At 36.5% G+C, this 13926-nt stretch overlaps 1 protein-coding gene across 1 annotated transcript; it reads right to left on the reverse strand.

The window, feature by feature from the left end:
- Positions 1-172: 172 nt before the first annotated feature.
- On the reverse strand, positions 173-8278 carry LOC114469315 (retinal dehydrogenase 1-like). The gene is made up of 14 exons (XM_028456694.1): positions 8177-8278; positions 6257-6404; positions 5753-5857; positions 4545-4685; positions 4324-4453; positions 4147-4208; positions 3936-4064; positions 2916-3029; positions 2684-2786; positions 1863-2047; positions 1586-1750; positions 1328-1485; positions 1170-1244; positions 173-548 (listed from the first exon to the last, which is right to left on the reverse strand). Exons 2-14 carry the CDS (start codon positions 6386-6388, stop codon positions 476-478), a joined length of 1572 nt encoding a protein of 523 aa, XP_028312495.1. The 5' UTR covers positions 6389-6404; positions 8177-8278; the 3' UTR covers positions 173-475.
- Between the last annotated feature and the right edge of the window lie 5648 nt (positions 8279-13926).

Genomic DNA, 13926 nt, shown 5'->3' on the forward strand with positions numbered 1-13926 from the left:
TATATTTATTGTCTCCAACAAAGATGGGCAGACTAGGGGAATAACTTCTTTAAACAGCTTAGTTGGGATCGGATCTGAAAGGCAGGTCGATGGTTTGGAGGATGAAATAATAGAGTTAAGTTCCTGAAGTCCTATATGTGTGAAACACAACTCCTGTATATTATGTCTCACAATAGACATGAAGGAATGGATTGACTTCATCTATCTAAAAAAATTGGGAATCTCCGTAAATAGTTTGTAAACTGTATTTGTAACTTTTGTATAATGCTTTATTTAAAAAAAAAAAAAAAAAGATTATTTTAATTAAAGTTGGAAATAAAACAAATGAAACATACCACAGGTCCCTTGAGTTCACTCACATCGTATATCATACTTAATGCTGGTAAAGACACACATACTGTATCATATATTGGCATGATGAAGTGTTTCCATGGCTTAAGATTTGAAAAAGCCAAGAGAAGGCTGTACAACAGTGTTAGGAGTTCTTCTGTGAGATTTTGACGGTGACGGCTTTGACTTCTGTGTATTCCTGAAGAGCATATTCTCCCCTAAAGGTAGAACACACAAATGATTATATAGAAAAACAATCTTTATTTAAAGCTGCTTGGGACGATCTTGAACTGTCTTTCATCCAAAGGTAGTTCTCATTTACTACTGATGCCAGTGCGCCTCCAAAAGCACCGCCAAAGTGACATTTCTGGTGTTTTTATGATTTCAAAGTTGGGCCAAAACAATTGTCAATGTTGATGTTGTGGCTTTCCACAGAAACAACCTAATACGGCCAAAATGTTATTTTTTTTATATCATGGGGAACACCATGAACAAACAAAAACAAAAATGACAAGAAGTGAATCACTGTCTTCCTTACCTGGCCCAAAAACCCCACAAGAAATCGCCATAAGAATGAAGTAGAAACAATGCAATGTAACTTTGAACATTCTACAAGATTCCCAATCCCACAATGCAATGTTTGTCAACGAACTTAATTTTTATGATGGAGTCAAAAACACTCATCCATCAATCATACCTTCCACAATTTGTTTAAGTAAATGATCTAGTTCTTTCTGGAAGAAATACCTTCAATATATCACATCCCGAGCAGCTTTAACTAGTCGCAATATTTTCTCAGATTATATAAAATATAGGATTATTGTTTAGGAACAACTTACAGTTCTCTCCCATTCCCTGACATCTTGAAACCACCAAAGGGACACTGAGCACTCATGGCGTTGTAACAATTGACCCTGATTTTGAAGAAAGTAGCATAGTTTGTAGCGCTTTGTTGTAAAATGTGTGGACATTTCCACATTTTGAAGGTGGTACATACCAAATTGTGCCAGCCTGCAGAGCAGAGGAGACCATGAGGGCTTTGTTGAAGTCTTTCGTGAAAATTCCTGCTGCCAGGCCGTAGGGTGTGGCATTGGCCCTTTGGATTACTTCTTCAACACTTTGAAAACTCATGATCTGCTGCACTGGACCAAATATCTGAGCATACAGCAAGAAAATGTGGAGAGAGAAAAAGTATATCAAGCTGGTTCAAAGTGCTATATAACAAGGTTTTAAATGTTGTGGTTGGGAACAGCACCTCTTCTTTGGCGATGCGCATGTCATCTGTAACATTTGAGAAGACAGTGGGTTGGATAAAGCATCCCTGCTGACCCCATGCGGACCCTCCACACTCGAGTGTAGCCCCTTCCCTCTTTCCACTGGCTATCAGATCCATTATTTTATCAAAGTGCTTTTGGTCAATCTGCCAAAAACAGGACATAGCAGCTCATGTGCTTTTCTGTTTATATATATACTGTATATATTTATATATATATACAGTATATACTGATTTTAGGACTACTACAGTATATCACCTGTGGTCCCTGATCCACCTCTGGAAGCAGTGGATTTCCCAGGACTTTAGATTTGGCCATCTTTACACTGCGGCGAACAAACTCCTCGTAAATCGGCTCCTCCACAAAAACTCTGGATCCAGCAAGACAGCACTGGCCCTGGTTAAAAAACAGACCACTGTGGGCCTGCTCCACTGCGTACTCTACTGTAAAACACACATACATGATTCTGAACACACCATTAAATGATAATACATAAAAAAGAAAGGTGGAACTTATATATTTCCACTTCGTTACCCTTCATTACATTTTTGAGTGTATAAAAAAGGAAATAAATCAATGACACCCAGTATTATTTTCAAAATATGCTAAACTAAAAGACTGAACTTTTTGGGGCCTTATTTAGATTACATACTGCTTAAGTTTCAAAGTAGAAAGAAAAGAAAGTTGTTGATGGTTAAATATTGGAAGTGTGGTGAGACAATGCAAATACTTTAAATTGACTGTAAATCTCTGCCAAAATACCATAAAATAATTTATATCAAGTCCAAAAATATACATAATAAAAAAATTGAATTAATGTATGAACAATGCTACTGTACTTTGTATTAAAACCACCAGATTCTTTGGTCATCACCAACGTAGGACCATGATGCTCAGACTTGTTTGATGGCATGTGTAATGTTAAACTGCAAATCATCAAACAGAACCTGCATCAGGATTGTTATTTTGCTCTACAATGCATTCTGCATGTAAACAGGCCTAAACGTAGTATTTGTGTAGAAATGAAATATATGAAAAAATGGTGAAAGGAAATATTGAAAGAGGGTTCAAAAACTCACAGTCACAGTCTGCAAAAACAATATTTGGATTTTTCCCTCCAAGTTCTAGTGTCACTCTCTTCAGGTTGCTTTCACCTGCAGCTTTCTGAATGAGTTTTCCAATCTGCCAACAATCAGAGGATTTTACATTAAATCAAGAATGTCACTTTTAAAGATGAGACAGTGTAACACAAGAATACAGAAGAAACACAGTTCAAAGAGGTTCCTTATAGATGAGTTAGTGAGCGCTAACATCAGTAGATCCAGTGAAGGCCACTTTGTCGATGTCCATGTGGTGTGAAATGGCACTGCCTGCTGTCTGACCGTAACCTGGCAACACATTCACCACACCAGGGGGAAAACCAGCCTGAACAAAGACAGGAATAAGTGATTGAGGTCATCCATCCATCCATCCATACATACATCCATCCATACATCCATCCATCCATCTATTTATCCATTTATCTATCCATCCATCCATTATCCATCCATCCACATATTCATCCATCCATCCATCATCCATCATCCATCATCCATCCATTTATCCATTTATCTATCCATCCATCCATCCATTCATCCATCCATCATCCATCAACCATCATCTATCATTCATCATCCATCATCCATCATCCATCATCCATCCATTTATCCATCCAGCCATCCATTTATCCATTTATCCATCCATCCATTTATTCATTCCTCCATCCATACATCCTTTTATTCATCCATCATCCATAATCCATCCATCCATTTATCTATCTATTCATCATCCATCCATCCATTTATTCATCCAACCATCCATCCATCATCCATCATCCATCATCCATCCATTCATCCATCCATTTATCCATCCATCCATCCATCCACCCATCCATCTTTTTATCCATTTATTCATCCATCCATCATCCATCATCCATCATCCATCATCAATCCATTCATCCATCCATTCATCCATCATCCACCCATCCATCTTTTTATCATTTATCCATCCACCCATCCATCCATCATCCATCATCCATCATCCATCCATTCATCCATCCATTTATCCATCCATCATCCATCATCCACCCATCCATCTTTTTATCATTTATCCATCCACACATCCATCCATCCATCCATCCATCCATCCATCCATCCATCCATCCATCATCCATCATCCATCATCCATCATCCATCATCAATCCATTCATCCATCCATTTATCCATCCATCCATCCATCCATCCATCCATCCATCCATCCATCCATCCATCCATCCATCCAGTCTTTAAGCACCTCTTTGATGAGAGCAGCCATGTGCAGAGCTGATAGCGGGGTTTGTTCAGCAGGTTTGATGACCACAGTATTCCCACAGCACAGAGCCGGAGCAATTTTCCACACAAACATCATCAGTGGAAAGTTCCACTGAGAAACCAAACAAAGTAAAAGCTTTAAAATGTATACATATGTAAATTTGTATGCAGTCAAATCACATTTTTCTACTCACAGGAATGATCTGGCCACATACACCAACAGGTTCATGTCGTGTGTAGGTAAAATAATCCCCATCTACAAAGAAAAGATACAAATAATAGCAACAATATTAGTAAAATGTTATTTTTTGCAAACTATGATTTAGAATTGTCACTTTAATCAATAAGAAATAGACTGGTAAAAGTCTCACCTACTGGAATAGTTTTTCCATGAATTTTGTCTGCCCAGCCACCATAATACCTCAAAGTTTTGATTGTAGCCATTAGATCTACAAAATAAGCCATGATGAAGACTTTACCACTGTCAAGGGTCTCCAGTGTCTGCAAAGTGAATGAAAAGGACTTAGTTCAGTGCACCAGTAAATGACAACGTGTTATTTCTGTGTACTGCATGTCAGTGCGTGTTTCTCACTGCCAGCAGAATTCTGTCTCGTTCCACCAAATCAGCCAGTCTATTCAGTAGGCGACCTCGATCAGAAGCATCCATGGATCGCCATGGTGACCCTGTCTGAAAGGCTGTCCTTGCGCTCCTAACTGCTTTATCCACATCCTCCTGTAACAAGTATAGGTGTAAGTGCATGATTGCTATGCAACATGAATACAACATCCCAAGCTCACACATTTGTTTGTTTACAGTTATAGTGTTATATACTGTTATAATATTTTTTTTCATTTTTCCACCCAATAAAAATTTCACTTAAATTTTTTTAGAAATTCGAGATGAGAACTTAATATTTTGAAGAAAAAAAAATGTCTCAGGTGTTACAGTTTTTTATTTTATTTGATATATGCATTATACAGTTCACTGTAATTGCATGTAAATCATCTCCTACAAGCAGGGGTGGACTGGCCATCTGGCATACCAAGCATCGACCCAAAGTGGGCCAGTCCAGGGGGACAGACTCTGCATCGGAAGCCGATGGTGATAAAGTACAGTACATGACCTGCAATTAGTAAAGTGTAAGTAAAGTGACAAAAAATTAATAACAGCTGGTATAAAAAGGTGCAAAAGTGGCAAAAACATGGCAAGAAAAGAGTGAAAGGTGACTAAAATGGGAAAAAAGCAGTCAAGAGTGGCAAAAAAATGGGTAAAAAGGAAGAAAGTGGTGGTATGTAATGGAAAAAAGTAGCTTAAATGAGCAAAATGTGGCAAACAATTGTGAAAAATGGCAAGATGCTGAACAAAAGGAGGCAAAGGGGAAACAGGAAAAGAAAACAGTGTTTATTGAAAGGAATTTTTTTTTGAGCAAAAGGTATCTTATTTGGATGAAAAATGGGAAAAAAAAAAAAAATGTTAAAAAGAATTTGCAAAAATGGACAAAAAAATTGATATTTATTGGCAAAAAGAAGTTAAAATTTGAAAAAAAAGTGTCAAAAATGGGACAAAGAAAGTAGACAAACGGCCAAAGAAAAATAGGTAAAAAGACTGCGTCACATATTTACACGAAATAAAAAAAAAAGAGTTTCAAACAACACATATTTTCTTTAATTTACGTTTCATATCATCCTTAAATTGTAATTTTGCTAAATTCATTCCACTGTCCTCAAATCTTGTGTATTACATGAGCTGATTTTTAGAAAGCTCATCATAGTGATTGTTAACAGTAAAAATCTACTCACTGAGTCAGCCTCCTCCACTTCACACAGCAGCTCCCCTGTGGTGGGATTATACACAGGACTCTTCCTGCCTCTGCACGACTCATGCCAAGCATTGTCAATGAACAACTGAGATAACAGAAGAGAAAAACTCAATTCAACAGCGCTTTAGCTGTATTTTGTTGTTTTAGCTTCCTTGTCTTTTGTCCAAATGTCAATCAAAAGTTGTCGGAAACATAATATTCAGCACATCAAATCAAGACAGTAAGTAATTAAATAGCTTATGTATGAAAAGTCCAATATTTTCAGTTGACTATACTTCTGGATCCATTCAACAAAACACAAGAAAAATAATCCTAAACTTCCTGTTGTTTTCACATTTTGGTGATAATACACTTAAAATAATTGCTCATTATAAAGTCAGTTGTCCAAAGAAAGCAAATTTTACAAAGAGCATCAAATGTGAATTTGTATTTTCTAATAAGATTGTTTAAATTCCAAATCAACTCAGACTCATATGTTTGGTACCTTTGTGTAAACAATAGGAGGGTCTGCAATTGGACTGGGTACGACGTTTGTTCTCCATCCATCTTCTTGCTGTGATTTCAAGTCCCAGTTTGAAACCTGATGGTCACACCCATTACCAGACTGGGAGTTCATACTGGTATGTTTTCCCCTGAGAAACATACAAATAGAAGCTGAGAGAAACATCCAGTAGTTTGTGTGTTCATTTAGTTAGTTAGTTAGTTAGTTAGTTAGTTTATTTCTTCGGTCATTGTGAACATCCAGATCTAAGGTCATTCAAAGATCCCACACATTACACGACAGGAAAAAAAAACATGTATACATTAAGAATGTCAACCGCTAAATGATGCCTGACCGAAAGGGGTTTAAGCTGAAGTCTAGACTTATTTTGCCTAACCCCTTTTACAACTGAAACACTACTGTATGTCCAAAGATGACACAATTATACAGTTTCTCTCATACCAACGATGGTAACATGTAAACATAAAACTTAAACTTCAATAATCAATATTATATTAAGCATCCTCGATCAACTTCTTTTCTCATGTTTCATTCAAATGTTCTATACTTCTCTATAATATTTAACTTGTACATTTTCTTAAATGCATGAATAGTTTTGGAGCCCTTAAGTTGTATAGGTAGACCGTTCCATAGATCAACTCCTTTGACTGATAAACACCTCCTCTTAGTATTACTCTTCGCCAAGGGTTTTTGTAGCAGATCAATTCCTCTGAGGTTATATCTTGATTCTCTAATTTGAAACATCTTTTGTAAACAGTGAGGAAGCATGAGATTGTGAGCCTTGTACATCACAGCTGCTGTGTAGACATCAACAAGATCATGCAATTTTCACATTCACATCACATGCTTTGTGCTGACAGAACAAAATAAGATAAAGACAAAAACGAACAAAAAAAAAGGGAAACTCATATAGTGCCAAATAGTTTACATGTGTAACCCCTAGTGACAGTGTAACCATGTGTATAGGTTAGTTAGAATGTCACAAATGGCACTGCTTAACTGTCAGAAGTAAATATTACTCTAAATGGTAACTTGTGTTTGTTCAAACAAATACTAATAAAGGTGCAACAATTTGAAACTCAAAAACACTTTTTAGAAGAATTTTCCAAAAAGCACTTATTTGTATTTTTTTTATTTGTTTTAAACAGTGTTTAAATCCTGTTGAAAATTATGTTTATCAAATTGTTGTTGACCTACTTGTTTGTGTGGGAGTCAAAAGAATTTTAAATGCACAGAATATTTTATTTAAAAATGCATCCCTTGTGGTGTAAATCCTTACAATAGCTGAAAACAGTCAAAACATGTAAACAGCACAAATACAACTGGGTATTATAAGGTTGTGAAAAAAAGAGAAACCAACAGTGAACTAAAACAAAATGGTCCATATTATTTTAAATTCATAAATCTAAAAATTGCCTCCACAAATTTGCAGCTGAGAAACATGAACATGGAATACAATAAACTGTGAGGTGCTGCGTAATATATAGAGTCAAGTTTGCATTTGTTTTTAAATTACTCAATGCCAAAATTATTTAAACTGATTTGTTTAGTGAATAATTGAATAAAATGTCAATTTTGTTCTCAACTTATAATATTACTTTTTTATACAACCAATTCAAACAAACAAAAATGCATTGCTCTGTTAGTTAATAATCAAGCAGGGAACAGCAAAAGGTTTGAAAATCATTTATACATTTTGTTATAAAACTGATTAAGTAAATGCATAATAATAAAGTATTTTAGAAACTATTACATTGAAGTACCATTATCATCATTTTAATAAGGTTGAAAAGGTTGAAAAGGTGAAATGTTCATGAAATACAAACTTAAAAATTAAAAAAAAAAATATTTGTGTCACAGTGGAATAAACTTAAATAAAAATACGAGTGAAGTGTTTGTTACCTTATGGTTGAGGGTGAAGCTGCTGCTGTGAGGAATCCTGGTGCCTTGCTCACCGACCCGGACCCTCTGTCAGTGCTGCTCTGCTTTATACCCGACAGCAGCTCTGTGTGCTGCAAGAAGGAGAACGACGAGGATTCGTGGCATCACAGCAGCATCATTGTCCACACCCACATTCTGAGCTAATTTCAGTCCAAAACGGGAATAATCTGGGTTGCTTTTAACCATGTGTCTGCAGAGCTGGGTATATACTGTAGACACAAAGCCCAAGGAAACCTTGTTAAATGGACTGGTTACAACTTACAATGTAGACCTAATGGTCTTTTTTAAGTCCTACTTTACTTTAAGAAAAAACATTACTGAACATAATTTGAAATAATACATGCTTTATAAGAAAATCTAAATGTAACAAAATTAAGTATTTTGATGTGGTGGTGTAACGGTTAAGGAAGCAGGCTTTAATTTGGTTTTAAAAGATGTGACCTTATCCTCCATGTTTTGTTTTCAAGTTCTCCTTGTGTATGCATGTACACCCAGAATTGTTTCTGGCTTATGTGAGGGCCTTGTGCAAAATGCTTTTAATTAAGCCCCCCAGTTTGCATATCTATGTGGAGTTACTTAAGCCAATAAATGGTCCACAAACTGCTAGAATTATTACACTTTACCAGTTAAACAGGAACGGTCCAACAAAAACAACAATCCTCATGTGCCAAGAACACAACTCAACACAAAAATTCTGACACATTAAACACAATGTATACAAATAAATAAATGAAGTGATCTAAGTCACCTTCATGATGGAATGAAGTCAAAGCATGTGCCAAGTCAAAAGTTGTCACTTCAAAGAGGTTTCTGCAAATATTGATACTCAAAGTATGAAAGCACAGATGGTTGAATGATGACTTCTGATTGTGGACTTCGAAGTGGTCAATCTGTATGTGTAACTGGTGTATAGTCTTGATCTTGTGTTCTCTGTGAGCAGAGTTAATGGTCATACACCATTGTTTATATAACATCTCTATGCATTTACACCTTTGATGGTTCTTTTGAATAAAGCAGTGGACTACTGCACACAGTGGAACCTTTACCAGAGTCCTTTAGAGAGAGAGTTGCCACAACAGAGGTCCAAAAAAATCCAAAACACATGATTCATGTAAGACTGAATTCGAACCCCGGATGTCGCTGGCGGCCTATAGAAATCAGTTGACATCACTGGAATTTTCGATAATTTGACGTCAATAACTGCATTATTGACAGTATTTTCAACACTGTTGGCCTATTTTAAACTTCTGTGTGGTTTCAATCTCACTCAGAGCTTTTAACCTCCCTTTCCCTATGCCATAATAATAATTACCTGAGTTTATACATGATATTTACAGCTAGGAGAAACTCAAAGCTTAAAAACTTAAATCCATAAGTTACCTGTTTAGAAATCTCAAATATGCAATATGATCCTAGCTCGTACTCCAAAAATCCATTCCTCATTTTTCACTCATCACCGTACAATCATGTGTCCTAAAGTTATATTTAATTCATTAATTTAATTTACTACAGCAAAAATAAATTAAGTTTAAATGTATTTTATTTTATTTATTTATTTCATTTTTATTTCAAACTTATTGTCCCTAATTCTACGTCATTGGATGAAATGGCCTTAATGTCCATTATTAATGCCATCATTAACCTTGAGACGTTAACCTCAAGGTTCAGTGTCATTGAACCTTGAGGTTAACGCTGTGTGTTACTTTATCCAGTAACGTGAGCAGATCCTTACCCGTGATCTGCTATTTATCCCTTAATCTACTAGTTTAGTGGGGGATACTCCACTAACATGCTTTAATGCACACGTTAATGAGTTTACATACGTTGATAATAATAATATCCAATATGATTATTTAAATGTTCAAAAATGCATCACAAACACTCTCTGTGCTGTGGATTCAATAGGCTTCACCAGTGAACTGCTTACTTCCGGGGAACGAATGCGAGTCTGCATGAGCCGCCAATGCTGTGAAAAAAATGAACCATTGGAGTGAACGGAGTTGACGTAACTCTTTCTCTACGGCTCTGACCTTTACTATCCAGCCTTGTATTGTGCACATTATACTTTTTTTTACCCTTTAGCCCTCGGTGTAATGGATTTATACTCACTGTTTCATAGAAGTATGGCTATATGCAGGGGAAGAAAGTGTTGCCACGAATCATCTGTTATCATGAAAAGTGAAAACATTTGTCAAGCAATAAAAGATATAAATGTAATTTATTGTCCCAAGAAAAAAATATATAAAGAGACATGGGTGATAAAATGGACATTGATGTAAATGCTGACATCGCATGGTTTTGGGTTGTAAATTAGATTTTCTTTTGCTTTAGGAGCTGCTTTTGATCGGTTCTTGAAGGGATTGCTGCTCTTGTTGCTTCTGTGTGCTTTGGAAGGCTGGATTGGCCTATCTACAAGGCGGCCAACATAATTGGGAAGATGCTTTGATAAAGCGCCTCCTGCTGCTCCAGTGTCTCCCTGGAACAATGAGATCACATAACTTTGTCTGGTGTGCCTATTTCGATCTGTCTGGAAGTACACACATTTTTTTTTAAATGGTGTACTTGGGGAAAACACGAGCTCTGCACAATTAACCCTCATTAAACAAAGAATCATTTCAGAAAGACCACATTCTGGCGAATGTTGCAAAACACGGTTGAAACCATCCTTCCCTGCTGATAGGCAAAGCTTTACCTGAGTTGAACTTTTGTCCGTGTAATGGAGAAGCTTTTTTTCTTGCCAGCACATTTTTTTAGCGTAAAAGCTTCACTCCATTATTTGGAGTTTTGCAGATATATATCTGTAATACTGGTGTTCAATTAAAAAAACAAATGTTTATTGTCTCAACACAGTTTATGCTCTGTTGCTACAGTCAGTGTGTGTGTCTGTCAGAGTTAATGGGCTGGACAGGATGTGGACCATCAGGTCATAGGAGCTGTTGCTTGGCCTGATGGCGCCGTTTGGTCCACAGTTTGAGTCTGAGCTGAACTGACATTTTGATATGATGTGAATAAGTAGGCAAATTAGAAGGTAGAAAGGTGGAAAATTGGAGCTTGTGAGGGGAATTAGGCTTAATGAACTGGCAAGCGGAGGGAGACAAGTACATTTATGACTGTAGGGTTAGCCTGACAATGAAGACAGGAGATCAAATGCAGACATTGGTAAAGTACAGGAAGCAAAATCACTCTAAAAATGTAAAGTAACTCAAAGTTCTGAGTGAGTTTCATGATAGCTATAGGGAAGGCATTCTATAATACGTAATTCTCAGTTGAGTGAACCTGCCTCAATTACGTTTCTCGTGATGCTGTGGGTCTGAAGTTGTGACAGCTCCTCCTTCTCCAAAATGTCATTAAAAAAATCTCTGGAGAAAATGAATAAGTCATTTTCATCAAACCATATATCAGGTTAGAGGCAGAGTGGTGGCCTATAGGTTACGGAAGCGTAGTTGTAACCCGATGGGTTGCCGGTTAAACCCCACCTCATCAAACCTCATCGCAAAGCAGTATTTTACTTTTGAGTTATACTAATTATTGATTTGGAAAAACTGAACATTTTAAATTGACTTGCCTTCATTTTAAGTTAGAATAATGCAAAACATTGATTAGAGAACATATGAAAAATTAAATCTATGCTAATTCAATATATTGTGTTAATCCAATGTATGAACTGAACTCATTTAGGTGTAACTAATAGAAACAATTAAGTTGGTTCAACTACTGTATTTTCTATTTCCAGTGTATAAATACAGAAATGTGGTTTATGGTCCAGGGTCAGTCAGTATGTTTTATCTCACAGAAGTGTCCTTTTGGCCCAGTTACAAAGCTATATTGATAGTAACTTTGCTTATCACACTAGAACACATAATGTTTTGTATGTACGTTCTTTTTGCAACGTTGCTCTCTCCTGCTCACACTCATCTCTCATTTAGGACATTCTTCATTTTCTCCCTTATGATTCTATAGAGTTTTTGCTTCAAATCAACAATAAAGTTAAAATCTCAATACATGTTTTTCTATGTGAGTCCCACAAAGAGCTTTAGTTGCAGTTCAAATAAAATATGGAGAAATGAGGTTTCTCAGATGTGCCATCCCACCTTCAGGCCTCTTTCTGTGGTCATGTAGGATTGATCCATGTCCTCATCAGGCATCATCTCCCCATACTCTATTTAACTGTTTCCTAGGCTATTAGTTTGATTCCATTTATATTCTCACCCGTCATCTTTCCCTCCAGTCATTGTCCCTAACTCACTCTAATGTAGCTTTCAGGCTTCCATCATCAAACTGTTCATGTAGCCTCTAAGGAGTCTGAAATATAAAAGCTCTGCATATTTTTGAATATCCTCCTCAAGCTCGCCTAACAGTGCTGTGACCTCCCACACACCCAGATTAAAGACAGTCCCAGACATCTTTAGGGGAAACAAAGTGTGAGATTGTGCAGTCCTATTTTCATCAGCTAAATAGAAAGAAGTGTCACAGTAAAGGAGGTGTCAGAGAGGATTACTCATGAGAACATCCCTGACTATTCAAGACGTGATTATATACGCTGCTAAATTTTTTATCTTTTCTACAGAAAGACTCACGAGTTGCTTTCAGGCACAGTCCCACTTGGATGATAATGTGTTTTAAGGACACGAGTTTAAGTCTGCCTCACATTTATTCTCATATTCTTGAAAACTGCCTGAAGTTGCATAGGAAACAACAACTTTTAGTGTTTGTTGACTGAAAAAAATGTATGTAGGTTAGGGTTAGTAATTAATAATGATTATAGTTTTGAAAAAGTTCCATTTTCATTTCTTAAATCTTTGTGAGTCAGTATTTTACTGCATGCACTAGTTTGGAGGATATAAGACTTAGAGGAAAGGGGAACACTTACCGAGAAGTTTTATACACAAGGCTGACATTACGCTCTCATTATTATGATGTGACACCTGTAATTAGCATGAATAAGGTGTAATGAAGGTTGTCATTAACGCTGCAGTATGTACATTTTTTTGGCGTGATTTGGTTAAAAATCCATAATTATTTTTGAGCATATTGTAATCCAAAGGGTTCTGAGTGGACAGTAAGGGCCGGCCCATGGCATAAGCAGTATAGGCAAATGGCCCCGGGCATTATAATGGGTGCCAAAAAACAAAAAAACAAAAAAAAAAAAAAACACTTTTTAAAATGTAATTAATTAAACAATCAAAGCGCTGATATTAGTATACTTAACTTGATAGTATTATTAATAATTAGTTAGTCTAGTTTTAAATAGTTCTCCCGACCCCCCGAATCGATTGACAGGTTGTCTGAGGCGTGACCCAGGGCTAGCAGCTCGGACCAGTTGTTTACTATTTACTGCTGCAGCAAGTAGCGTCATGTCTAAACAACCAAACTATTTATCTGGTGCCCAGGGAAGAAAAAAACGGAAAGAAGAGGAAGAAAAATGTGGAAAAGCCAGAGGTAAGCCAGTGTTTGACTATCATGGATTAATGAATTGTCGTGCATTATCAAACAGGCTAGCAGAGCGACCATGCTAAGGCATGTTAACAGCTAGTGCTAAACAGAAACAAATAAAATACTAGCTTAACAAAAACACCGATTGCATGGCAACAGCTGTATATTAATTTATTACATTGTAGTTTAACGTCATTTTAGGAGAACTATGTATTATTATGTACATGTAAGGAGTGACGTCCCAGTTTGTGTTTTATACCGGATCAGATAAATGATAC

Source organism: Gouania willdenowi, chromosome 9 (assembly GCF_900634775.1).
Source record: "Gouania willdenowi chromosome 9, fGouWil2.1, whole genome shotgun sequence".
NCBI classification, from domain to species: Eukaryota; Metazoa; Chordata; class Actinopteri; order Blenniiformes; family Gobiesocidae; genus Gouania; species Gouania willdenowi.

Bases quoted from the DNA above. Each gene is read 5' to 3' on its own strand.
- LOC114469315 (XM_028456694.1), bottom strand. From the start codon at position 6,388: ATGAACTCCCAGTCTGGTAATGGGTGTGACCATCAGGTTTCAAACTGG. The intron at 5,858-6,256 runs GTACCAAACATA...CTGTTATCTCAG, and splicing joins CTCCTATTGTTTACACAAAG to TTGTTCATTGACAATGCTTG. The intron at 2,048-2,683 runs GTGAGTTTTTGA...TGTGTTTTACAG, and splicing joins TGTTTTTGCAGACTGTGACT to TAGAGTACGCAGTGGAGCAG.